At 53.5% G+C, this 25,992-nt stretch overlaps 1 protein-coding gene across 6 annotated transcripts in view; it reads right to left on the bottom strand.

Moving 5' to 3' along the window:
• The window catches only part of TECTA (tectorin alpha), a 29,003-nt gene extending 3,017 nt beyond the window's left edge, over positions 1 to 25,986 (bottom strand). The window contains exons 1-22 of one of the 6 annotated variants that reach the window (XM_041413989.1): positions 23,115 to 25,986; positions 21,108 to 22,847; positions 19,788 to 19,852; positions 17,860 to 17,993; positions 16,437 to 16,724; positions 13,237 to 13,374; positions 12,500 to 12,665; positions 10,353 to 10,765; positions 9,515 to 10,085; positions 8,423 to 9,015; positions 7,461 to 8,034; positions 6,159 to 6,769; positions 5,315 to 5,876; positions 4,403 to 4,602; positions 3,235 to 3,618; positions 2,718 to 3,004; positions 2,340 to 2,620; positions 2,105 to 2,215; positions 1,536 to 1,738; positions 1,060 to 1,223; positions 693 to 941; positions 69 to 231 (exon numbers count right to left, since the gene is read on the bottom strand). In XM_041413989.1, coding sequence (XP_041269923.1) covers positions 69 to 231; positions 693 to 941; positions 1,060 to 1,223; positions 1,536 to 1,738; positions 2,105 to 2,215; positions 2,340 to 2,620; positions 2,718 to 3,004; positions 3,235 to 3,618; positions 4,403 to 4,602; positions 5,315 to 5,876; positions 6,159 to 6,769; positions 7,461 to 8,034; positions 8,423 to 9,015; positions 9,515 to 10,085; positions 10,353 to 10,765; positions 12,500 to 12,665; positions 13,237 to 13,374; positions 16,437 to 16,724; positions 17,860 to 17,993; positions 19,788 to 19,851 — 6,156 coding nt within the window. In that variant the 5' untranslated portion in view covers position 19,852; positions 21,108 to 22,847; positions 23,115 to 25,986. Of the gene's footprint in view, positions 1 to 68; positions 232 to 692; positions 942 to 1,059; positions 1,224 to 1,535; positions 1,739 to 2,046; positions 2,216 to 2,339; positions 2,621 to 2,717; positions 3,005 to 3,234; positions 3,619 to 4,402; positions 4,603 to 5,314; positions 5,877 to 6,158; positions 6,770 to 7,460; positions 8,035 to 8,422; positions 9,016 to 9,514; positions 10,086 to 10,352; positions 10,766 to 12,499; positions 12,666 to 13,236; positions 13,375 to 16,436; positions 16,748 to 17,859; positions 17,994 to 19,787; positions 19,853 to 21,107 lie in introns of those variants that run through there. The other 5 variants (XM_041413990.1, XM_041413991.1, XM_041413993.1 and 2 more) reach the window with 5 other exon arrangements.
• Between the last annotated feature and the right edge of the window lie 6 nt (positions 25,987 to 25,992).

Below are 25,992 nucleotides of genomic sequence, written 5' to 3'. Positions count from 1 at the left end.
GGGCTCACTGCACACTGGAAGAGCCCTTCAAATCAAGCATCCCCTCCCTCTGCACTCTCCCCACTCACGATTTTGCAGGAGTATTTCTCGGAGTCGCAGAGGGACACGGCGCAGTGCAGGTGAACCTCGTCGTAGTCCCCGATGAACTTGAAGACGGTGACGTGGAAGCGACATGTCAGGGACACCCCATTCTCCTCTATGCCAATGGTGTTGTCCTTCATGTTTTGGCACCTGTGCAAAGCACTGATGCTGAGCACCACCCTCCTGTGACTGGAACCCTCCCTGTCCCCATAAGGTCCCTCACCCCAGGTTTTACAGTGGGGTGCTTAGACCCTGCCATGGCTTGTCTGGACAAGGGTATCATGCCCTACCTCTGTCACCTCTCTCTGGCATTTCCAACTTCCCAAAATGCCTGTGCATGATCCATATCCCTCCCCCTTCTCCTGTAGTTAGGTGTTGTCCACAGCATCATGGACACAAGGAGAGTGCTTCTCTCTGCACCTGGTACTCTGTCGCATGCAAGGCTCCTGGCTGTGTCTACACCAAGCAAATTAACTCCTGCTCTAACAACACTGCTCCTCACCCTTTCCAGATTTTGATCAACCATCCCATTGGCCTAAAGGTCCTTGTCCCAGCTGATGCCACCACGTTTCCAGACACCATGAAAACCAAGGGGGCTCGTGGTAGCTCACCCTCCCTCGATGATGAAGTAGCGCAGTTTGTCGTTGCTGTCCCGCGAGGGGGTGGCGTAGCACTTGTTCAGCATCAGGATCAAGTGGTTGGAGTCGGCCCCCACCACAAAGACCCCCACATAGAGCACATCCCGGGTGGTGAGTACCACCTCGCCCTGCCGGTATGGGTGCTTGTAGGACGAGTTCTTGTACAGAGCCATCTTGGTGGTGAAGCTCCCTTCCTGTGTCGGCACCGTCAGGTTAATCACGCTAATGATGACAAAGAAACACTGGCTCAGTTGGTGGAAAGGTTTTGAAGCCCCAAATTGTTGCCTTGCTTCAGAACCAGCACTGCCTCACCCATCTGTGTAACAGGCCCTGCTCCTACCTGAGCATCGGCCGCACGACTGAATCCAGGGAGATCTTGATGTCCAGCTCATAGGCACAGGAGAACTCCACATTGATGGTCCTGTCCCGGGTGATGATGTTGCCCGTGTTGTTGGCACTCTCAATCCACACCGTGTTCTTGTACACTATGTGAGTGCTGTTGGACTGCAGAGGGAACACAGGACATTGCTTAATTCCAGCTGTCCCTGCTTCCCTGCTCCTAATGAGCACCTCTAAATGAGCTGTGTGACAAGGGACCTGCTGCCCCTCCACCTCTGGCCAGAAAGGGTATGGAATGGTGGGGCTTGGAATTGCATCCTTACTCTACAAAAGCTTCCTGCGTTCTCCTTGACCCCCAGCTCATTAAAGCACCTCCCAAGCATCACTTGCACTGACCTGTCCCGACCCTGGAGTTGAGCTGGACTGCAGTGGACTGTCCCACACTCCCAGCCCTGTGTGTCCCATGTCCCAGCTCACCTGCACCAAGTTGCCACAGTTGCCTTTGGTGTTGTTGATCTGGAAGGAGATAAAGTCCTCCCCTTCAATGCCAGGGCAGTGGCGGTCGTTGACCCGCACGCCCTCACGCTCAAAGCCCAGCTGGAACAGCTTGCACTTTGAAATGGACACCTCCATTTGGGCAGCCTTGCAGGTCACCTCCGCATCAATGATGTCATGGGTAGCTGGAGGAAAAGATGACACAACTTCAGATCACCACAAATGACCCTTGGCACTTCCTTCCACCACCAAAAATGGGCTGGGATCATCTCCTGTGGTGTGCTCTGCCCATCCTACACCCCTGCTGCTCAAAGTGCTCCCAAACCAGAGATGCTCATAATGTGCACCCCAGAAAAGCTATTCCCTGCTCTCTGCTCCCCTCCTGAACTGTGCATGGTCAGGAAAACCCATCTTGGCAGAGGTCACAGCCCTCAGGACATCCCTTCCCAAAGCGCCTGTGGCATAATGGCCCAAGGTGGAGCTCGGCACTGACCCCACAGCCAGGAGCAGAGGACTCACTGTTCCCATAGGGCCAGGAGCAGAGGACTCACTGTTCCCATAGGGCGGGGGCTCGATGCAGCCGCACAGCTCCCCGCCGTTGTCCAGCTCGCAGGTGCGGTTGGGGCAGTCGGCGCCCACGCAGGGATCTTCCACCACTCCTGCTAAACAGCACAAGACACAGCACAAACACAACCTTTACCCTCAGAGCATGAGGCAGCCACCTCTAGCCCCTCTCCCCCGGTGGGACACAGCTCCCCTCGACCTGAGCAGCCCCAGTTCTCTTACAGCAATTCTCCTTCTCGATCCAGTCAGTGCCCAGGATGCCGAAGGTCCGGCAGGCCTCTCCGTAGGCAGCCAGCGAGCCGCACAGCTGGACCTTCTTGTGGTTGTAGCAGCCATCCAGAAAGCAGGATTCATAAAAGGGCAGCGGGTCCAGGAGGCCGTAGCAGGGCTGGAAGAAGCCTTTCATGTCGGTCAGCTTCAGGCAGTAGCTGTCACTCTGCAGCTCCTGGATCTGGACGTTGTCGCAGGAGGCGGCGTATTGCGAGTACTGCAGCTCGTTGCAGCTGTGGGCACCGGACACGTGGTGGGGGCTCCTTTCACGGCCAGCCCTGCTCCCATTCCCACTCCCACCTGGTGGGAAAGGGCTGGCTGTCCACTCACCTCTTCTGCATGCCGTTGGTTTTCCAGCTCTGCGCCAGCACCACGCTGCTGACGGCCGGCTTGCCCCGCAGCGTGGCGTAGTCATCGGTGCGGTCGCCGTTGAAGTTGCCGCAGAGGCCGCACACCTTGTTCTGCAGCCGCTCCCCGATGGTGATTTTGATGACGTTGAAGCCGTTGTAGCGGATCTGGATGTCAGGGCTGGAGTCGATGACCAGGAAGCCCTCCTGGCTGAAGATCTTGGTGGACAGCCCCGTGACGAAGGGGATGCTCACGAGGCTTCCGTTCACCTAGCGTGAGAGAAGGACACAGAGCTGATGTCCCTCCCATATCTCTGCCTACAGATGTGGGTGTGAGCCACTCATAAAAGATTCCATAGCTGCCTCCCACTACCCCATCTGTGAAAACATTGACAGTAGTCTGGGGTCTTTGTGCAGACCATTGTGCAGCCTGGACTGTCACCCATTATCCCTTCCCAGCCCCACTCTGGAGGGGCTGGCCACCCCTGACAAGACCTCACCTTGACAGTGTTCCTGTCGCTGATGAGGATCTGCTCCTCGTTGATGTAGAAGTACACGGGGGAGATGATGGTGAGGTTGGGCGAGGACCACTTGTCGAAGTTGATGATGAGCTGGAAGGAGAAGTCGGGCAGCTTCTGGCAGATGGTGGAGAGGACGAAGGCGCAGTTGGCGGGGAAGCGGAGGAAGGCGCCGTCGAAGGTGCGGAAGACGCCGCCGCCGGCCGCCAGGCAGAAGGAGCTGCGGGTGCTGAAGCAGCCGCGGACGCCGTTGCGCAGCGCGCACTCCTCGTCAGACTTGCAGTGCCGGGGGTCGCACTGGATCAGGTTGCGCCGGAAGCAGCGGCACCGCCGCGTGCAGTCCCCGCTCCAGAAGAGCTGCTTGGGCTGAGAGAGGGACCTGTCACTGGCTGCCCTTCAGCCCAGAGAGTGTCTGGGACAAGGCTTGCACCCCTCTGTCACACGACAAGCAAGAGCAGGAAACAAGGGCAGAGGAAAGGGTGCAAAGAACCTGCTGGTAGCTTGCACCTACTTTGCAACACCTCTGCTACCCACACTGCCACCAAAACCTCCCTCACCTCTTGTGCACACACAAAGCCACAGTGTTTAATACCCCCTTGGCCTCTTTCTTGCATTCTGCCAGCCACCGACCCATCTGCAAGGAAGCCTGTGTGACACTACCCTGATACTGGCTCCTCAAGGAGCAAAGGCACCTTACACAGGACAGTTGCACTGACACAAAATACAAGCAACTATGATATGACCAGTGCTATCAGCACAGCACTTTGCTGCTTCAAACTCCTCAGTGACATCCAGTAGCTACAAAAAAAACAACTTTCATGTCAAATACTAAATCTATGATGTGTGAATACCTAGCACAATGTGATCATAAAATACTGGACTTTGGCACTCATCAAACAGTCTTCCCAGTCACCACCTTCTCTCCATCCCACATCCACCTGCTCCTTCCTGTGCTTGACACCTAGATCACCTTCACCCAACAACTGCATGACATTTTTTTGGATAGAAAGACTCCCTATGCAGCACACCATGGAAGGACATCCCTCTCCTCTCTAGATCTGCTACCAGCCTAGCCTGACTATCATCCCCACTCAAACTCTGCCCAGAAATATCATCTAGAGGGAGGGAGCAGGCCCCAAGAGCTGCATACCTCATAGTATTTGCCATCAGAGTAGCAGCCACAGTTGTGGGGCAGGATGCAGCTCTTGCCATTGAGGACATAGCCAGGGTCACACTGGCAGCCCTCCACGCAGTAGTGGCTGCAGTCGCTCTTCAGCCGGATGGCAGCACATCGGGGCTGGCACAGGGACACGCAGCTCTCGTAGTGGCTGTTGGGGGGACAGCTGACAGCTGAGCAGGGGACAAAACCAACACAGATTAGCTCCATGGACACCACCAACCTGGCTCCCCACCAGGGATTGATTCAGACCTGTCATGCATGGTGCCAGTCTGTGGCTTCACCACCCTGTGAGAACAGGGCCCCTGAGCCATGAGCTTGCTTGTTAGAAGGGAAAAACGACACAAATTTAATTTTCAGTCTCGTTAGCAAGGACAATTACTTCCCATCTGATTTGCCAGACAGATTGGCTGCCAGGGATGCGTACGGTGCCCATCCTCAGGAGCCTGATTGAACAGCACATCGTCATCTTATTGACAAGGGGCTGCAGCTTCATTAGAGCAAACACGCACTGCTGGCATTGAGGCTGACTGATATAATCCCTGGTTAACAGTGGGGGGATGGCTGATGCCTTCTAAACTTGAGGCCTTCTATTTTCCATCCCTGTCCCTTCTAACTTGGGGCTTTTTATTTTCCATGCATGTCCCTTCTGAGCCTGAGGCTTACCCTTTTCCATCCCTATACCTTCTGACCTTGAGACTTCCCCTTTTCCATCCCTGCTCCTGTTGTACCACATGCAGTTTGTGACAACTCTAGGAGAATACAGTGTCCCGGACTTCACTCATCTCACCCAGCAAGCATGGGAGGTATTGGCTGCCAGGCCATTGGCCTCCCCCTCCCTGGCACCCCAGAAAAAGAAGGACCTGGAGGCAGGGTGGCACTTACAGCATGAGGTGAAGTTCCTCCAGCCAGTGATGGCAATGCCCTGAGTCTGGCAGGTGCTGGCGTAGTTCTGCAGCCAGCTGCAGGCTGTCTGCATGGCCCCCCCATCCACACAGGTGTCAAAGAGGCAGTTCTTGTAGAAGAAGCTGGGGTTGATCTTGCTGTGACACTTGGCAAAGACCCCACTTTGGCTGGGGATGAGGCTGCAGAGCTGCTGGGGCTTCCAGAATCCTTCCACCTTGCCGCAGGCCGGGCAGCGGTCGCCGCAGCCCACGCGGCAGAACGCATCCCGCTTGGCCCAGCTCTGCACAAAGTCGCTGATGCTGGTGGCCAGCGTCCCCCCTGCGGCCACTAGGTCGTCCTCGGGGTTGCCGTTATAGCGGCCACAGAGGCCATAGGTGAGGTTTTGGAAGCCCCGTGGGATGGTGACAGACAGGAAGGTCTTCCAGTCGTACACCACCTTCAGCCCGAAGTCGGTCTCCACCACGATGTGGAAACCGAAGGCAAAGATGTTCACTTTGCCCTGGCCCAGCTTCAGGGGCAGGTAGAGACGCTCGTCGTTGATCTGCAGGGAGGGAACAAGGCAAACACTGTGAGGGGGCATGATGGTGGGAGCTTCTACAGAAGGACACAAATGAGGGCGGCTGGGCATTCCCAGAGAAAGGTCCCTTCTGACCTGGCCTCTGCAGCCAAATCAGAAATCCTCTCCAAAAGTTGTGCCTGGCAGCACCCTAGGATGACCCCAAGGCATGATCTGACCCCCAGAAAACCTTGTAAGCCCTAAAGCCTCATGTCTAGGGTTTTACTCCTGCAGAAATAATCAGAGTCTTCATGGCCCTGCACTCACCAGCACAGTGTACTTGTAGGCACGGTGGATGACGATCTTGTAATTAAAGACCTCCACTTCCACCTGCTTCACCCACAGGGCCAGAGAGGTGTCCCGATCCTCGTTCTTGGCCGTGACAGTGAACGCTGGGAACGTGTCCGAGCGCTCCACCCTGGGCCGGGAGATGGTGGTGCACAGCACCAGCTCACAGCTGCTCTGGAAGTCGAAGGAGTAGCCATCAAAAGTCAGGTAGTGCCCATAGCCCGAGATGATGCAGGAGGCATCGGTGCGGACGTGGCAGTAGTAGAGGCCATTCTCCTCCAGGCAATACTCGTCGTCCTTGCAGGACACATTCTCGCAGTACACGCTATTGTCCGAGCCGTTGCAGTAGCACAGGAAGTGGCAGGAGATGTCCATCCAGAAGGTCTGGTTGGTGGCCAGTTGCCGGCCCTCGAAGCTGCAGCCGCACTCGCGGCGGGGGATGCAGCGGGTGCCGCGCAGGGCGAAGCCCTCGTCGCACTGGCAGCCCTCCGAGCAGGTGTCCTTGCACACGGGGCCCGAGGCCAGGCTTTCGCAGGTCTCCACGCAGCTCATGCACTCCTCAAAGTGGCTGTTCTCCGGGCAGGAGAGAGCTGCAGGGTTGGCAAACACAGAGCCTGAGCCCCCAGCTCTGACAGCACGGGGTGAGGAACAGGCAAAAGGTGGGTGGTGATGGATTCAGGGGAAAAGGGGAAACAGTCTCAGCATCTTGTGGCTACTGGCTCATCCTATTCCCTTTGCAACCCCTTCTCCTCTCAGCCATCACCTCCCTCACATCTCAACCCTGTCTCTGCCATGTGCCAAACATCAACTCCTGCTGTTATTTCCCAAACAAACACCTCCCTGAAACCTCTGAGGCAGAGACAGGCACAGCCTTCCCACCATCTACTTCCACACTGGGGATTTTTCATATTTGCTTATGAGTTATGAATGTTCCCCCATCCATGGCAAGTTTACAGCAACAGCTAAAGCTCAGTGTTATTCAAATTATCCTCTGGTGGTGGCGTACAGCACCGCCAGACACCATCTGCAGCTCCAGAATGCTCCTACTGTGCACCATAAAACTTCTGCTGCCTCCTGAAATGCCACCCTGAAACCGCTTCCCTGGGAAATCTCCCTCTGCTGGCACCAGAAACCACTGCCTGTGATTCCAGCATCCCACACGAAAAGCTGCTCTGCCTCTGCACACCCACAGATCCCCACCAAAAAGACTCTGCCTGGGTTTGGTGTGTTCCAAACTCCCTTCTCCCCACCCTGGGTGATGAAGAGCTTTGGTGGACTCACGGCAGAAGCTGTGGCTCCTCCACTGGCCGATGTCCACGTCGGCGTTCTTGCAGGCGCTGGCGTAGCGTGCCACCGAGTCACACAGCTCTGACACGTTGCCGCCGCTCTGGCACAGGCGGAAGAGGCACGTCCTGTAGTAGGCCGAGACATTGACCACGCTGTGGCACTCCAGGAAGGAGCTGTTGGTGGGGTCGTTGATGATGCCGCAGCTGGAGCGGCTCCTGTAGGACTTGAGCAGCTCCGAGTCGTTGTTGCAAGCCATGAGCAGGTCCCCGCACTCGCCGTTGCAGATCTCGTCGAAGGTGGTCCAGCTCTCCAGGAAGAGCTCCAGGTTGTCCGTGAACTTGCCCTTGGGCAGGCAGAACTCGTCGGTGGCGTTGTCGTTGAAGAGGCCGCAGAGGCCCCCGGTGCAGTTGAAGTAGGAGGTGGAGAGGCGGATCTCCAAGAGGCCGGAGTCATAGTAGCTGATGGCCAGGAGCCCCTCAGACTCCATCACGGTGCTGTTGTCAGTCCGGTAGATTTCCAGGCGCCCAGAGGGGTGGAAATAGGGCAGCTCCACATCATAGCCATTCACCTACAAGGAACAAGGTGGAGAGGCTTCAGGGAGGGTGATGTGGCTTTGCCCAACCACACTGTGCACATGAAACATTTCCTGACCCAGACCCACCCTCCAAGGCCCAGACCCTCCTCTGAGTGAGGGCATACAGATGTATCTTTGGGTTTTGCCCCACAAAAAGCAATTTTTCTTCCAGGGGAAAACCAAGTTGTAGGAGAAGGAGGAGGTGGGAAAGCCTCCTCAGACAACGGGAGTAGTACTGTGGCAACAACTTCACAGGCACCCAAAGGACCTCCACATGATGGTTCAAGTATTCCTGTGGTGTCCACAGCCACAGACCCATAATCTCCACTGGATCACACCACAAGCCACCACCTCCCACCCCGTCCGTGGGCAGCACCTTTACCTTAATGTCTGACAGCCTGGTGCCTCCAATCTTCACCTCTTGGCCGGCCGCCTGGACCCGCACAACGCGCGGCCCGTTGGGAGCAGAGCCAACCTTCTTCTGGTTGATGTCCACCTCAATGAAGTCTGGCCTCTCTGGGCAGGTCTTGAGCAGCGTGTAGGACTGTTCCAGCGGGTAGGGGAAGGTGATGCCATCAAAGGTCTGCAGCACCTGGTCCTGCCCCACCAAACACACGGTGTCCCGCTTTGGGTAGCACCCCCGGTAGCCGTTCTCGATGGTGCAGATCTCTCCCTCGGGGCAGGTGGTGTTGAAGCACCTGGCCTCCCCGCCAGCCTCGCAGTGGCACTGCACAGTGCAGTCTGGTGACGCCCAGAAGGACTCCCCGACGGCGTAGTAGCGGCCGTTCACGTCACAGCCGCAGCCCTGGACGGGCACGCAGCGGTCGGCGCTGAGGACGTGGCCCTCGGGGCACTCGCAGCTCTCAGTGCAGGGGGTGGTGCAGGCCAGCGGGGCTGTGAGGTCTGAGCAGGTGGCAGGGCAGCTGGTGGCACACACCGAGTACTGGCTGAGCTCCGGGCACTGCACGGCCGCCGCTGTGGGCGCAGAGGGGTGACAAACAGAGGGGCCATGTTACAGCACAGTTCAGTTAGTGCCACCCTCTAACTGACCTCAGCAGAGACAACACAGAGTGACCCATGAACCCCTCAGTGGTAGGGCTGGCCCCTCCATTTCCCACACAGGCCTCCTTGGCCAGTCCTGGGCTTCTCCAAAATAGCTCCAGAATCACTGAGTCGCCCACAGCTGTTTAAGGTGATGTGGATTGTGGACTGACCAACCAATTCCCATTCCAGTCCAGCCTCCAACTCTCCTCATGGCAGCAGATGACCTCCAGAGCAAGGTGGAGCTCCCAGCTCATGCCTGACTTGTGTCACACTTTTGCCGGAGCAAGGGTGTGATGCCATGGAGAGGACGGACTAATCCATTCTCTCTCAACTCCCTTCATTTCAGGCAATCCTGTCCCTTGGATTTCCTCCCCCTCCTGTCACTCCTGGGCACACCCCTGGCATTGCTCCCCTCCTCCCAAACACTCACCACATCCCGTCTGGCTCCTCCACTCTCCCACCGAGATGCCCAGGGCCTGGCACACGGTGGCATACGCCTGGATGGCCTGGCACAGCCCGGTGCCATTGTCCTTGGCGCTGCAGAGGTCGTAGACACAGCTGTGGATGAAGGCAGTGGGATCCACGACAGAGCCACACTCCCAGAGGGGCCCCCCGCTCTTGTTGATGAAGCCGCAGTACTCTGGGGTGAAATACAGCGCCTCGGTGGCGGGGTCACAGAGGCTGCAGTTCTCCAGGCAGCCCGTGGAGCACCTGCGCTCGGGATGTGGCACCTGCCAGCTCTCGCCCAGGTCTGGCACGGATGTGGCCACCCTCCCATCCGAGCGCAGGACGTCGTCCTCGGGGTCTTTGTTGTAATTGCCGCACAGCCCGCACGTGGCATTGATGTACGAGCCCGGCACGGACACGGAGGCGTAGTGCTGTCCATCGTAGGTCACCAGCAGGCCAAAGTCAGTCTCCAGGGCAGTGGACAGCCCGCTTTGGTAGACCTTGATTGCACCCAGTTCCAAGGAGATGGGCAGGGACACCACCAGGTCGTCCACCTGCGGGGACAACACCCGGCGGCTGAGCCAGCGCGTGGAACAGCAGAGCCCTTGCGCTGGGACACAGACAGGACAGCCCTGTTGTGGGGTCTTGGGGGAGGGACATGCACAGAGGGACAGCCATTGGTAAGCTACAGACCCTTCATGCCACCCGTGCCCATTCCCCAGGACACACAAGGCCCAGAAGTGCTATCCCGCACTCTCCAGGCTGCTGCCACCTCAGAGGAGCTGACCTGGCAAGTTCTCCCCTTCCAGCAAAGCTCTTACCTTTGCCTTCCCAAATCCGCCCTTGGGGAGAACAATCTTGTGCGAGTAGACCTCCACATAAATATCCCTCAGCCAGGAGACGGAGGAGCCGCCTCGGTTCTCATTCTTGGCCTCCACGTTGAAGTAGGGCAGCTGGGAGCCTGGCCAGCACTGCCTGGCGAGGAGGTAGGAGCAGGAACCCTGGAAGTGAAAGAGGAAGCCGTCGAAGGTGTGGTAATGTGGATCTCCGAACACCACGCAGGTGCTGCTCTCCACCGGCACGCACTGGAAGAATTTGCTCTTCGTCTCACACGCCTCGAAGGGGCCACAAGCCATGTCCTGGCACAGGATCTCATTGTTGAAGTCCAGGCAGCGGCACTTGGTGGTGCAGTTGGCGTTGTTCCAAAAGATCTCCCCTTGACGGAGAAACTGTCCTAGAAAGACAGAAAGGGAAAAACCCACGCTACATCACTTCTTGAAACAGAAACACGCTCTGAGCGCACCCTTGGGGGCCTGCTGGTCCTGTGATGGAGACCACCACCACCATGTCCTGCTGCTGGGCTTCTCAGCTGCTTTCTTTGTGCAAACTCCCAGCAAGAGCTGCTCAACAAATCCCAAGTTTCATTTCTAATGTGTGGTGCATCCTCTTTGAGTCCTGCCCATGCTGCGAGTGCTGTCACAAATCCAGGGTCAGTGCTGCAACACGCAGACTGGAAAACTTGAAAGTTATTCCACACATTTTGGACACCCACCACTCTGGCTCTTCTTCAGTATTGCAGGGCACAAGAGGCATTTGTGCTGTTTTCCCAAAGGAAAAGCTCCATTTGGAGGCATTTTCCAACATTTTTTCTGCACTTGCACCATCCTCCAGCTTTGCTCTTACTTCCACAGTTCCCCTGTTCACATAACTCTGCTGGTCAAAAAGTCACTCTGTCATCAGCAGCCCCAGGAGCAATTTACTCCCATTCACGAAGATCTCATAGTAGTTACTACACCAAAGAGCTGTTGATAAGCAACTTCCACCCCACACACGAGCCCCAGCAGGGTGCTGAGTGATCTCACAGCCCCAGAGAGCAGCAGAGAGGGAGCGGGTTTGGCTGGTGAGAGACAGGAGAGGCAGGAAGAAGGCTGGAGAACACGGGTGGCAAGTCCCCGTGAGGGTTTCTCTCCCCTCCATCTGGCCATTTTTCACACTCCTCCGGCGCGTGGCTTCTGCCGTGCACTGCCTGGATTTACCTCTCCTAAACTTTTTGTTCTCTTCCCTGCCTCCTACCAAATAAAAAAAATTTTGTTCCATTGCAACAAATGTCTCCTCTTGGCAAGGCCCACGTTCCAACTGTCCTGGTGTGGGGAATTTGGGAAAGGGGTGTTATTTGGATCCAAACCTCGTGCTGCATCTCCTCTCATGGAGGGCAATCAGCCATTCACCGTGAAATTTAAATCCAGTGGTGGGATCTACTCCCACTCATCTTGTCACCTGCAGAGCTGAGACTGGTTTCCAGCTTCTCTGCAAAGTCCAGCCTTTCTTCCTGGGGTCAGCAGCTGGGAAATGCTGGAGCAGCTGGACCCAAAACTCTGCTGGAGCTGCAAGAGCCTTGGGATCTCGTGGACCTCGAGTAGTCCTAAACTAGGACATAAAGAAGCCACATATCTCCAGTGTCTGTCAGCAAATGACAATCCTCTCTTGCTGGAAAGACTCCTGGAGCACAGTGGATGCTCCTGACAGTTTTATTTGTCAAATGGAAGTGCAATAATCTTTCAGCAGCAGAGCCCCTGTGCAGCCAGTGTGTGCATCGATTAATCCCTTTACGGCCCCGCGCTGTCAGTGGCAGGCACTGACCCTGTAACTGCTGCAGACACATGACATTTGTCCTGCCTGCAAAGCCTGCTGCTCCTCATGCACAAACAAGGGAAATGGCACAAGACCAGCTTCCCCAATTTATGGGCAGGAGGAAATTGCTCTCTCTGGGTCTTTCCTGTTTACACCAATTATCACAGGAACTCAGAGATGTGCAAGGACTGAACCCTCTCTTGTGCTTCTGTCCCTGCAGCTGCAGCTCATAGGAACGCCCTGGCAAAAGCAAAGATCATGCAGCACCCCAACAGCATCACCTTTTGCTACACTGCACCCCAAAATTTGGGGACAAGCAATGCCATTTCTCCCTTACCTCTCAGGCTGCAGCCGTTGGCCGGGTCTATTTCTCTGCCATCTATTTTGAAAGCCCAGCGCCCAGGGACATTTACGTTAGTTGTTTCCTCAATATTGACAATGTCTGGGGTTCTGGAGCCTGGGATGCTGAAAAAGTTGGTGAGATTTCCACCATTGAAGCCAGCCTAAAGCAGAGAGAGAGCAAATTCCATCACACATCTTGGCCATGGGAAAGCGGTGCTGTGTCCCTCACTTCTCTGTTTCCCCTGAGTACATCTTCTTTAGTTTTAACAGCTCTTTCTGAAGATTTCTGTTCTTAGGTAGTCTAAATTTCTGTTTTCAGGTAGTCTGGATGTGAATGAAAAGCTAAACAGGCACTACAAGCAGAAGGGAAGTGTATTCACAGATTTATGTTGGTATAGATACATATGTATGTAGATCTAAGGGTGTGTGAACTGAGTGGCCAAAATAAAGTGGGGGAGCAATGCAGGGAGAGATAAAGTGAATAAGCAATGTGGGGGTGCAGGATTCCCACATTCCTTATGCAGCAATGTCCCCTTCCTCAGGCAGAGGGACTGGCTGTGGCACTGCTGCCACCACCAAATTTTGGAGTGCTCATCCCAGCAAGGAGTGCAAGGCCAATGCTGGGGATGCTGAGGGACTCGGTGGCCTGAGCAAGCATGAATGCTTTGGAAAAGCCATAGGCAGTCATCCAAGAGCTCATCAGGGATGGGGATACGGGAGCAAGAGCCTCACCTGAGCCATCACCCCGCCGAGACCAGTGAGGGGGTCCCCTCCGCTGGCTGTGCCCGTGGTCCAGCTGATTTCGTGGTAGTTGAACAAGGCAAAGGATGACACCCCGTCTGTGATCAGGACAGCCTGGAACGTGTTCACCTGTGGGGAACCACGGGCACCTTCACAGGTGGCACTGCTTTCCTCCTGCCCTCCTGCCACATTGATGTCAGGCCCGGGTGAGCCTCACAGTGAGGAGTAGAAGTGGAATGAGACCCAAAAATACCCAAAATAGCTGCCACTGCTCCAGCAGCTCCCATTCTGTCCTTCCTCCACCTGGGAGCATGTGAGGACCATCTCTGATCCAAGGGAGCACCAATAGATGGCAGCATGAGAATGAGCTGCTGGGGAAGGAGCAGCGGGCAGGATTTGGTGCTTGTGATCTGTTATCTCCCATTACCCTGTCTTAGCTTCATTCCTTCATTATCTTTCCTGGTTCCCTTCCACATTCATATCCTACAACGCTGCCGAGGGTGGATTACATCCAAGCCAGCCATGTATATCCTGCACTTTGCCGGCTGCCAAATCCCCTCCCCACCTGCTAAATCCTCTGCTCGTGTTCTTCCTTTCGCTTGAAATGACTCTGCATTTCCAGACCCACAAACTCCAGCCACATTCCAGCCAGGATCCAGGTGGGAAGAGCCCATCTTCCCTTTTAGGGCTGTGCAGAAGGACAGAAGCAGCTCCTTCCCTTGGGATATCCCCTCCATCCCTGCAGATCCTCGGCACTGGGAGCTCAGTCAGTCCCTTCTCTCAGCTCCCTGCATTTCCCTGCCCTGGGACCATGCCCTGAGAGCAGCTCCTCCTGCCTTTGAGCAAGCAGGATTTTAGCAGGGCACCAAGTGTGGGCTGCCTCTCTTTTAATTAATGCAGACCAACCCTTGGAGCGTGGCCACCTGGGCCCTGCACACCGGGGAGGAAACTGCAGCCACAGAAACTATTCCCAGGTGAAACCCATGGATCCAAACATCTCCCAGTGGGAAGCATCAGGCTGCTCCTGCCAGGAGCGCTGTGAGAAGTTGGTGGCTGCTGGAGGAAAGGGGAGGGCTGGGGGTCACTTGGCACCACGTTCCATCCCCTTGGAGCAAACCCACTGCTCTGAGGATGCCTCAGAGGGGAGCCCAGGGCTGCCTGCACGCCACAGGGAATGTCACTGCCAAGGAAACGAGGCCCTTGCCAGGAGAACTCTGGAACACGGAGGCGAAGCAGCTCTGGGAGCTGTCAGGAGACAGAGAGGTGTGGGCAGAGCTGCCTCTGAGCAGCTGCAAATGGCACAGTTCACACCAGGGCAGGCAGGGCGGGGAGTAAAGCAGAGCCACTTCCACTCCTCATCCTTCCCCTGGCATTATTTCTCCTACTCCTGGTTTCCTCTTGCTCACCTCTGCCGTGCTGGGAGATCACAAACATGTCACACACAAAGGCAGTGGCACTTGGAGAGTGCCACAGCAGCTTTTGCACACAGCAACAAACGCTGCTCTGCTCAGGAGCCTCCGGGAGGGTGACAGGAGGTGAATCTCTCACCTGGCTCTCCTCATGAAGAACACTTCCATCAAACCCCAAAATTCCCCTCTTTGGAGCTCCTGGCCATGGAGCACCCTCTCTGTCCAACCCTCAGAAAATGAACCTATTTGCTGAGGTGACATCTCCAGGCAGCAACTGCAGCATCCCTGAGGCCACATTCCCAAATTTTCTGCAGTTTTTCTGCATTGCGATGAAATTCCTGCTTAAGTTGCATGGTGCTATTCCTTGTGCCAACCCCGAGCCCCGGCAGCTGCTGAGCAGGAAGGCTGCTCTAGAGCAAAATAAATTGCATTGTGTTGCAAATGTAATTCTTCAGGCAATACACGAATCTCTATATTGCTTGCTGTCTGAAAGTATATATATAAATATATATATATATGTGGGGTTTTTCTGCAAGTGCTGCCAGGACTGGCAAAAAAATATGCATCAAATCTCAAGCTTCTCTAAGGAATGGAAAAGAGCTGAACTGTTTGTCAGAGCCAACTCCTCGAGACAGGTGAAGCTGGGTTTTGGCACTCACAGCACACAGGCTAATCCTCAACAACCCAGACAATAGCTGGGATCCCTCACTTGCTGTTCAAGAATGGGTTTTTTGAGGCTTGGGGCAGCTTGGTTTAGAGGAAGGTGTCCCTGCCCATGGCAGGGGGTGGAATGAGGTGAACTTTTCCCACCCAAACCGCTCTGATTCTAATTCACCCCAAGCACAGCCCCTACCAGCAGTGCAGCACGGACCTCCCGACATCAGCTGCAGTCACAGCTCACAAATTCACCAGATATTTAAAAGCTGTCCATGCCCTGACAAACATCCCACTGCCATCCCCCTCCTGTGAGATACAGCTCACACGTTTGTGGCCATGTGACGTGGCCAAGTCATTAGTGTGACTCTGATCAGCGTGATCAATCTCCCATGCAGGCAGGGAGCTGCCATCAGAAACATCTGAATTTGTATGCAAGAAATGCATTGTGATCAAGCCAAAAAGTCCTAATTGGTGTCAGAGCCTTGCTTAGATCCTGGAAATACTGAGGAGGAGATGCTTTCCCTGGAGATCTCAAAGCAGGGAGCGAGGCTCAGGGGAGAAATGAAAGGACCGTGATGCTCCTTGGCCCAGAAGGGAACTGGGGAGCAGGAACACAAAGTGTCTCACTCAATTTCACACACAGATGATGAAGAACACCTCCATCAACCCCCAAAATTCCCCTCTTTGGAGGGGACAAGACATAAAATAAAAAAACTCCCCTCTTTACAGAGGAGAGACATAAAATACATCCATAAGAAACCCCTTACCAGTGTCGTGCTGCTTCCCCTTTAGAATGTCACCTCCTCAATTTTACTCAGAGATGATGAAGATCACTTCCATACACCCCCAAAATTCCCCCCTTTGGAGGGGACAAGACATAAAATAAAAAAATTACCCATTTTACAGGACAAGACATAAAATACACCCATGAGAAACCCCTCACCAGCATTGTGCTGCTTCCCCCTTAGAACCTCACCTCCTCAATTTTACACACAGATGACGAAGAACACCTCCATACACCCCCAAAATTCCCCTCTTTGGAGGGAACAAGACATAAAAAAACCCCAAAAAACCTCCCCTTTTTACAGGACAAGATTTAAATTACACCCACGAGTAACCCCTCACCGGCGTCGTGCTGCTCCCTCCGTAGAAGGTCACCTCCTCCCAGGTGACGATGAAGAGCCAGCGGGCAGAGAAGGAGGCCATGTCCCTGAAGTGCCTGCGGATGTCCCTGGAGGCCCTGCGGAGCAGCTCCGGCTCCGTGCTCTCCCTGTAGTAGATCTCGCCGCGGATGCCGTTGTGCGCGTCGGCCCAGAAGGGCGCCACGAAGGCGCGGCCGTCGGCCAGCGGGAAGGCCTCGGGCGTGAACTGGCTCACCAGGGCGTTGAAGGAGATCACGCCGTTGTTGTTGACCTGCGTGGAGACCCCCGCGGCGTCTGAGCAAAGGTGGTTTGGTGAGTAAGTCAGCGCGGAGAGGATGGTTTGGCAGGAGGCGTGGGGAGAGAGGGTTTGGGTTTGTGTACAGACAGGGTGAGCAGCCTGAGCGTGATTCAGCTTCATCCAGCTGATGGTGGCCAAGAGTTGGTGCAGGAAGCCCCAAAACGCTGAAAATTCTTCAAAATAGGGTTCTACAGGGGAGGCACCCATCAGAGCAGGATGGCACCCAAATCTGCTGAGGCACTGCTCCTGGGATTGCTGTTTTTGGGATCACTCAGCCCTGCAGCACCGAGGGATGTGAGTGATGGTGACATGGGTGGCTGCATGGACAAAACTGCCTTTGGCTTTGTCATCTGTGGCTGATCCTGGGGCTGCCCAAGAGCAGGGAGGTGCCACCTCAGCCTCCCCAGAGTCTGCTGAAGAGGGTCCCCAAAACAACATTTTTACACAGAATGGACAACAAATGGCACTGCTGCCCTGGGTGCTGGAATCCCCACCAGAAAAGGGTTTGGAATGGGATTCTGCTTCCCCAGTGCTGCTGTGCACAAACACCAGCTAGAGAATGGAAGAGGCTTTGCCTGTCTCTTCTGATCCCACAGAGACCACAAAACTTGGGATGTGGCACAGTCACACTGACTTAGGCCCTGCCTAAGGTTTAGGTGAGCTCAGGTGACCCCTTCTCAGCCCAGCCCTGCTGTCCCCTTAGCCAGGCTTTTGCTGTGCCATCACCTGGGAGAAGCAGCAGCCTGTCCTTGTCTGGGCCCCCCACAAAACTGCTGCCCCTTTTCCCCCCTGCAGGTCCTGCATGTTCTTGTTTCTTGTCATGGAGCAGGAATAATGTCCCTTGTGTCAAGCCCTTCGCTTTGCTGTGCCATTTAATCACCCACAAAGAAAATTTATTGCCTTTTAGATTCCTTTCCTATGAACATTATCCCATTAAATACACCTTTGACTTTCTTAATCATAAAACCTATCAGTTCATGAAATCTAAGAACTTGTCAGGTAGCTGCTAATAAATCTTCCAATTCCTGGTGACAGGCAGAGCATGTTTAAAATGCAGCCAATAATGGCAAGGGAAAGGATGAAGGGAAGATCTGCTTTCTCCACTTACATAAATGCTTCTGTATGGGGCTCCAAAAAAGATGAATGGCACAGAGATCTTGATTTCAGGGGAGCTGCCATCATCGACTTTGGGGGTTTTGGTGTCGTTCTGCCAGTATGGATAGAGGCTTGCCGTGGTGTGGGCTGCAAGGAGAGGGAGAAGAGTCCGGAGGGCAGGGTCAGGACAGTCCTGATTTCAGACAGAACAGCTCCAAGCCCCAAAATCAGCAGCCAAAGGGTGCTTGGAGCCAGGGCAGAGCTGCTGGCTGTGGGACTGCCTTTAGGACAGGCTCAGGAGGAAAAGCATCATCCAGGTTAGTCAGGACACAGCACAGTGACCACAAGCTGCACCACAGCTGCAGTTCTTCCTCCCCTGGGACAGTGACCAAGTCAAACCCCCTAAGTCTTGGCTTCACAGGAGGACAGCAGATCCATGCCCTGCTCCAGGATGGGCAGGACTGGCTGTCCCCATGTCAGGTGCTCAGGGGGGCAAACAGCACCAATTCCAGCCCCCAGAGCCACATTCCTGGCAGAGCCCACCTTCCTCCTTCCCTGCTACTGGCAATGCCCACCTTCCTCCTGCCTGCTCCTGGCAGTGCCCACCTTCCTCCTGCCTGCTCCTGGCAGTGCCCACCTTCCTCCTTCCCTGCTCCTGGCAGTGCCCACCTTCCTCCTGCCTGCTCCTCCCTGCTCCTGGCCCGGCTGACAGCCTGAGGGGTCACGGCTGCTCCGACATTTCCCAGCAAAATTCACTTTCCTGCTAAAAGGCACTGCCAGTGAACATAGCTGTCTCTCCCAAAAGTACTTCAGAAGATGGTTTTGACACATTTCAGCCTGCTGCTTTTTTTACCAGCCTAAAATCCGCCGGCTTGAGGCACAAGCAGCCACTTCAGGCCCCAGGGCACCCTTTCCCTTCTTGTCCCAGCCAGACTTGTGCTGTCATTTCATGTCCTGCTCCTCCAGTCAGCTCCTCACAGAGCAAACGGGGATTTTTCTGGGTTTGCCTCCCCCTTCTCCCCTCTTTGATGCAGGAAAGCCTCACGACATTCAATCTGGGATGACAGAGCCCCCGGGCTTGGAACAATCCCAGCTCTGTTCACCTGGATTCAGGACATGCTTCCATCCCCAGGACCCTGCCCTGGGCTCCTGGGGGCTCCAGGCTGCTCTGTGTTCCCATGGACACACAAGGGGCTCTCCTTGATGCATCTCTGAGGATGCTCCATGCTGAGCATTAAGGAGTCGCTGACTGACCCTTCCCAGGCTCCAAATTTCCCTGGGAAAAGGGAGATAAGAGGAAATCTGGCCTAACCCACTGGCACCCTGATTTCCTAAGACATTTGTGTGCCCTGAGTGCCCTGCTGGACACAGGGGAGGTGGCATTGATGGTGTCCAAGCCACAGCCCTGTTTCCACAGACATATCCAAAGGGCCACAGCAGAATTCCTCCTGCCAGGCAGTAAAATAAATAATTTCACAGTTGTTACACACCTGATGAGTTATCACAGCCAAGGCACAGGTACAGGACATGGATTTTATTCTGTTTTTAAACAGGAGGCTCAGGAGACATTCCTCAGTTCCTCTTTAGCTGTGCCACACTACCATACCTGCTCAGCAGCCCTAACACAGAGATTTTCCAAACTCCTGCTTCCTCTGGAATTCTCCAGGTGCACACGCAGCCATACAAATTAGAAACAAAAGCAGCCCTCAGGATTCTCAGTCCCTCCCTCCCCATGGGGAACACTCTGGTTCTTGTCCTTGCTCCAGCCAAGGAGCTGGGGGTGTTCCCCAAGCCCTCTGGGCTGGTTTTCCAAGCCCTCTGGGGTCATTTTCCAAGCCCTCTGGGGTCATTTTCCAAGCCCTCTGGGCTGGTTTTCCAAGCCCTCTGGGGTCTCTGGGCACAGCCCAGCTGGGGAATATTTTGCTGCTGGGAGATACTCACCTCGCTGCTGTGCTGTCATCACCAAAAGGGCCACCCAGGCTCCCAGAAATGATCTCTTGTTCATCCTACAGGAAGGAGACAAACCCAGCCATGCATCACATTGGTAGGAAAACTCATCCTTGAGGGGATTCCCAAAGCTGCCTGACTGCTGCTGACATGTGGATGTTTCAGAGCTTCGGGTGAGGTCCCTCACCTGGTGATAACAGCAAATCACTGCCAAAGGAAGCCCAGAAACACCTGGAAGAGCTCATTTCATGTCTGGGAGCTGTGAACAGCCACAGCTCTCCGTGGGCTCCTTATTCTCCTGTTCAGGAGCAATTCCTGATCTGCTTAAAGCAGGGATGGCCACTCCTGGCTGATCCCAGGGGGAGCAGCTCTGCTCCAGGCAGCAGAGCTGTGATGAGCTCTCATGGTCCAGGGGCTCCAACTTCAGCTAATCCTCTGCCCTGGCTGCCACCACAACCATCACTCAGGGGGCTGGATGAGCGTGGAGGGAGCACAAACATTTACACAGCTGGGCAGCTCCTTGTGCAGGAATCAATGGGAGACTGAGAGAGTGAAGATACAAAATGAAAATGAAATCCCGTGCCAGCTCCAATTCCTTCTGTGCCTAATGCAATTTGTTACTCGTTATTAATCCAATAGAAAATATTGCTGAAACACCTGCTTGGATTTCTTCGCCTGTCGATTGCGCTCGTTCCGCACGGGCAGCGGTAAGGGAGAGCTCCCAGCAAGGTCTGGGATTCTCCAGGAGTGCTGGGAAGGGATGTGGGAGCTCCCCACACCAACTGTGTGCATTATGTACAGCCTGGGTGTCACCAGCAGCATCCCCACCTTGCCAGCTTTAAAAATCTCCCTAAAATCCCAGCATCTCTTTGTGTTCTCCCCATGGATCTGTTTTTATGGAAAATGTGGATCTACAGATCCAACTCCTAATGCCACAGAGCACAGGATTACAGGGGGAACATCCCATCATTTATCCCACATCACTCCCATCACTCAGAGACTTTGGAGCGCAGTGGAAGGAAAGATCTTCGCTCACATCAACGTGAAAACATTCTCCATGGGGAAAAGTTCATTCCACCAAGGAGAAGTTTTAGCACATTCCCTGTCTTGGAAGGGTGAGAGGAGAGTGGCAGAATTTTGTATAGATTGTAAATCTGAGTCTCATTAGCAGAGACCAGCAGAGAGTGACCAGTGGGGACTGTGGCAGTGCAAGGACAAGAGCAAAGCAGGGCAGACAGCAAAGAACGCGCTACTGAACACATCCCATCCAAAATTACAATTCTTTAGGTATGGAAAAAAAAAAGAATTACCAACCTGTTTGTAGGCTAGAGGAGCAATCAGGTCTGGAATTTTAGACCAGTCTTGGTAGAGCAGGGTGAAATCCTATGTCAGTGGAGAATGCATGCCCGTCCTGCCATGCCAGTTATTGCTGATGACTGAAACGATGGCTCAGTCCTTTGCTCTCCCAATTGAAAACTCCGTTTTCCTCAACGCTCTTCCAGGGCTGGAGCAGTGTTGAGTTGCAATCACAACTGTTGCTCCTCTGTTGATAACCAGCAGGCTAATCTGGAGATCAGATTCTGGCCTGGAGAGGGAGAGAAGCCTCTTTCTTCCCCAAAAGCTCACCCCCTTCAGGCAGATTCAGATGGAAATGCCAGAGAGACAGAGCTGGGCTCGCAGCTCTGCTGCTCAGGGAACAGAAAACCCAACCCTCAGAAGAATTGAGCCCCTTCCTCCTTTGTGTAAAGGGGAAAAAAAAGAAAAAGCCCATATATATAAAGTTACAGCATTAGCATTAAACAGTGCTAGGCTTAAAGCGCCGTTCAAAGGCACAGCCCTGAAGTTTCAATGGAGTTGCTTTGCCATCCAAGTCCTGCTTTTTTACAGGTGGAAAAAGAAAAACTCACCCAGCCCAGCCCACAGAAGGTTTCCTTGCTGTTCCCATTTCCACCCTCTCTGCTGCTGGTGGGAACCTTCACTGCTGTGAGTGTTATTATCATTTTCACTTGTACAGCTGCAGTTTCCACGGGGATTTTCCCTGCCTCTGGCTTCTGGGCTGACCACAGCTCTACATTTGAGTCCAATCTGTACCCCAAAAAAGATTTCAACTGCTTTGAGTTGGTTCATGTCCATGTTGGATGAGAGGGAGAGCTGAACAGCAGCTGAGGGGTGAAGGATCCATCAGCAGAGCTACCTTAGAGCTGATTTTTCATCCTGCAGCAAGGCTCAGCTCACAGGCACTGCTCCAACCCCAACACTGGGAAAACAGCCTGAGCTTGGCTGATTTTCGCCTCTGACATTTGGGGTGGGGGCCTTTTACTCCCTATTTTCCCTGCTAGATGGTCTTAATTCCTCTTGTCCTCCCCACTCTTTGTCAGGAACAGAGGAGACAGGAATGCCAGCAGCCCAACAAGAAGCCCAGACTTTTTTTCCCTGGGTGCTCTGGCAGTGTGTTCAGCAAGTTTCCCCCAAAAAGCTGTCTCGTACCTCAGCAGTCTCTCCTAGCACATCAGGGCACCAGGCAGCTTGCTGCCTCCACAGCAAATCCCAGAATTTGCTTTCCCTCCATCCTCCAAGCATGGCCTTGCTAGCAGGAATCTTTCATTTTTAAATTTATTTTTACCCTTTTCTAAGCCAACAGCTATTTTAGGAGGGCAGGGGGATATCAGCACTGACTGATATTCCAGGGGCAGATTACTTCCAGCCTGTATCCCCGTTCTTCCCTTCCCTCCCATACATTTTAAACACAACCAGCTCCAGGAAAATCAATTGACTCTCCTCATTCTGTTTTGTAACACAGACAAAACTGGTGAAAATAGGTTTCCCTCTGCTCCTTTGTCAGTTTAATATTCTGGTCCTGTTTGTCTGGGCAAGTGAACACTGATGAAGTTTGATTAGGTCTCACTGACTCTTTGGGGAAGATTTTGTCTTCCAGCCTCTCTTCTTTTGGCAGAGATGTTCCCATCATGCAGAACTGAACACATCGCAGCTGAACAACCAAACACTTCTTCTTTTCTTAATTCTTCTAGCAGAAAACTTCCTCCCATGCCTTACCTTGAGGGAAAACAAGCATTCAAAGATTCCACAAGGGCTTCTGTGTCTGCTTGACCTTGGCACAGGCAGTGCCTTGTCTCATTCCCATCTCCCTGGCACAGCCCATGGAAGATGCCCTGGCAATGGATTTGCCCAAGAGCTCTTTCCCATCCAGAGGAGCATCTCTCTCCTCCTGTCTGCCCCAGGGTCATTTGGTGCAGGCCATGAGGGTGAAATTTGTTTTAACCCCTCTGAGGAGAAAGAGTGAGCTCGAGCTTTATTCCTCACCTGGAAGTGGGGATGAGTCCCAGTCATGGGGAAATACAGTCCAGAGGAGGAACAGATCTTCCAGCTGTCCTGGAAGTGACTTCTCCCCTCCTTGCACAGGTGAGGTGGCTGTGCCCAAGCTCATGGACAGACAACAAAACCATCAGCAAAAAAAAATCCCAGCAGTTTTCACTCACACCTTTGGGGTGACAACTGGGAATATTTTTGCTTTAGGGGACAGAAAAGTGCAAAGCTCAGGACACTGGGGGTTTTAGTGTAAAAACTTACATAAGTTTATTGAACTGATCCAAACCAATGACCTATTTTGGCCTGAATTCCACCACTAAGTCTGCGAGCAAACCAAAGGCAAATTGTGGGAGCGGGAGGTGTATCCCCTGGGAGAGAAACCAGAATAAAAAACCAGATGGACTCACAGTTCTTCTTCTCTGAAATTACATATGGATGCAACATTAACAGGGAGCAAGAACAGATCTTCATGTTTAAATTATATTTGAAGTTTCCAGGAGCTGCAGAAAAGCAATCACAGAGGCAATGGCTCGAGATGGCTGAAGCCCCTCTAACGTTGCTCTGGGGAAGGCGTCTCTCTGCTGCCTACAAAAATGCCACATCCAAACGAGGGAGGCACAGCTGCCAGGAATACATATTTTAGCCTCTGGGCTGCTTTAAGCACCTCGTTTGCATTCTCAAACCTTGCACAGGAACAGAACTTAGAGGATCTCACTGGCAAGCGAGAGGCAGAGCTGCAGCTCCTCCGTCGGATTCCGGACCCGAGCAGGAGAGGGCACAGGGAGAGCCTGTCCCCAGCAGCACGTCCTCCAAGCCACCACGGGTCACACCTGCCACCAGCATGCCTGCAGCTCCCAAAAAACGAGGTTACAAATCCCAGCCAGCGAGCAGAGGACAGCCAGCACCCCGTGCATATTCATAACAGCGATCTGCCTGGAACATCTGGCCAAAAACACAGCTATTGAACAGGAACATCTCCAAAACCACACAGCACAGCCTCAAACTCGGCACAGGAGCCGTGGGACACTTTGGTATACAGCTGTCACCCACGTCCTCGTGGAGCAGGTGCTGTGCAGGCTGCCCGTGGCAGACTTTGATGCATGAACTAGCAGGAACAACACAACAAAAGCAGCCCTCAGGTAGAAGGACACCAGCCAGGGAAGCTTGGACATCTCTTTTGTTTCCTCAAGTGGATGTGACAGACACAGGGACCTTCAGCTGAAGAGGGCACACGCTGGCAATGCCTGGACACAGCCCCTCCTGACGTGGCAGAGGTTTAAATCAAACCTGCTGCCACATCTGCACCCTCACTCAGCATCCAAACCTCCTCCCCCACTCAGAACCTTCTCCTCTCTCCCCAAGACGTGGTCCCCTGGTGGGTGGCACACACACAAGACCCTTCCCCACAAGGTACCATGATTTGGGGTATTTTGCCACATCCTTGAGTGCTGTTTGGTCCCAGTTCACACAGCTGATCATCTGCACACACAAACTCTCTGTGGTTTTGGGGGTGAGTCCTTCTCCTTGGGAAGCCAACCAAGACTTTTGGTTTCTACCCCACGACTGCTCCACTATCTGCACACAAGGTGAATGCCTTGAGAAAAACCTTTCCCTGGAGAAGTGGCAGGGTGGTGATTTCATACCTGAACAGACCAGGGGAGCAGGTTTGGGTGTCAGCACCAAATCCCCAGCACCTGTTAACCCTCTGTGTTCTCTTTTTCCATCTTCCAGTTGCCACCAGGTCTGTCACAAGTAAAAGCAGGATTTACTGCCAGTTCTGAGCTGGTGACAGCACCAATCTCTCCATGGACAACTCAATTTTTAGTGGGCAAACAAACTTAAAAGCACGTACTTGGCCCTTCTTTATCATCCCATTCCACTCTTTAATGGCCTTTGTTTATTCCCTTCTCTGAAACCCAGACTCTTAATTGTGCTGAGGAAGTTGGTCAAGAGTTACAGCATCTCACTAATAGCAGGTACAATGCCATAAATACACCCAACAGAGGCAATTACTGCTCTGGAGAATTGGGTCAGAGATACTTTTGCATCCCCATAGGTCGCTTGCCTCAGACTCTGCAGCCACTCAGGGAAAACTTACTCACACTGGAGGTCAAGGGCTGAAATAGGCTTCTAATATTAAACAACCATATCTTCATAAAACTTTGCTTTATAACAAAATATCTTATTAACCACAACTTTTCCTATTGGTAGGTATGTATATATCATACAGAAGTGTTGGCTTAAGGGTTCTGCTATCAGGCAGCAAATTATATTCGCTGCCCAAATGGAAAATACATCTTCAGTAAAGCTCTAGCTTATAAAAGCATCATTTTATGTTATACTGCCACTATCTCCCTGCTCTTTAGTTTACGGCTACCACGGATCTGTGGAAAATCTATGCTACCTGTGGAAAATCTCACTCCCTTCCCTATTGCTCATCTCAACGGGGCCAAGAAATTGATATTTTTGGCAGGGGGATGAGGCACAAATCAGTAACTTGTTTTAAATCCTCCCATTTCAACCCTTGCTTTGGATAAGGAACTAATCCCCTCTGAACAATCCCCAAATCCTAAACCTGAAGACTATGAGATAATAATACTTTGTTCCCTCCCCAATGATCCCACCCCACAATCCAGGTAAAATGTGAAGAGAAATACACAACTCCAAGAATACCAAAGGAGCTCGGTGATGCGGGAAAAAGCATCCTGGGAAAGAAAGTGCACGTGGGGATAAAGGGAGCATTTCAAAATGAAGGTCAGGAGTTCATGTGTAACTAGAGCCCTCGCTGCACAGCTCCAAAAACTGCTGAGCAGCTGCTTGTAACCAGGAAATGGGGAAAGTCTGGAACTTGGAGCGGGGAAGACACAGGAAA

This window comes from Onychostruthus taczanowskii, unplaced genomic scaffold (genome assembly GCF_017590055.1).
Source record: "Onychostruthus taczanowskii isolate IOZ18803 unplaced genomic scaffold, ASM1759005v1 scaffold43, whole genome shotgun sequence".
Taxonomy (NCBI): Eukaryota; Metazoa; Chordata; class Aves; order Passeriformes; family Passeridae; genus Onychostruthus; species Onychostruthus taczanowskii.
Note: the sequence above shows the minus strand (reverse complement) of the source record. Positions and strands in the feature narration are given on the sequence as shown.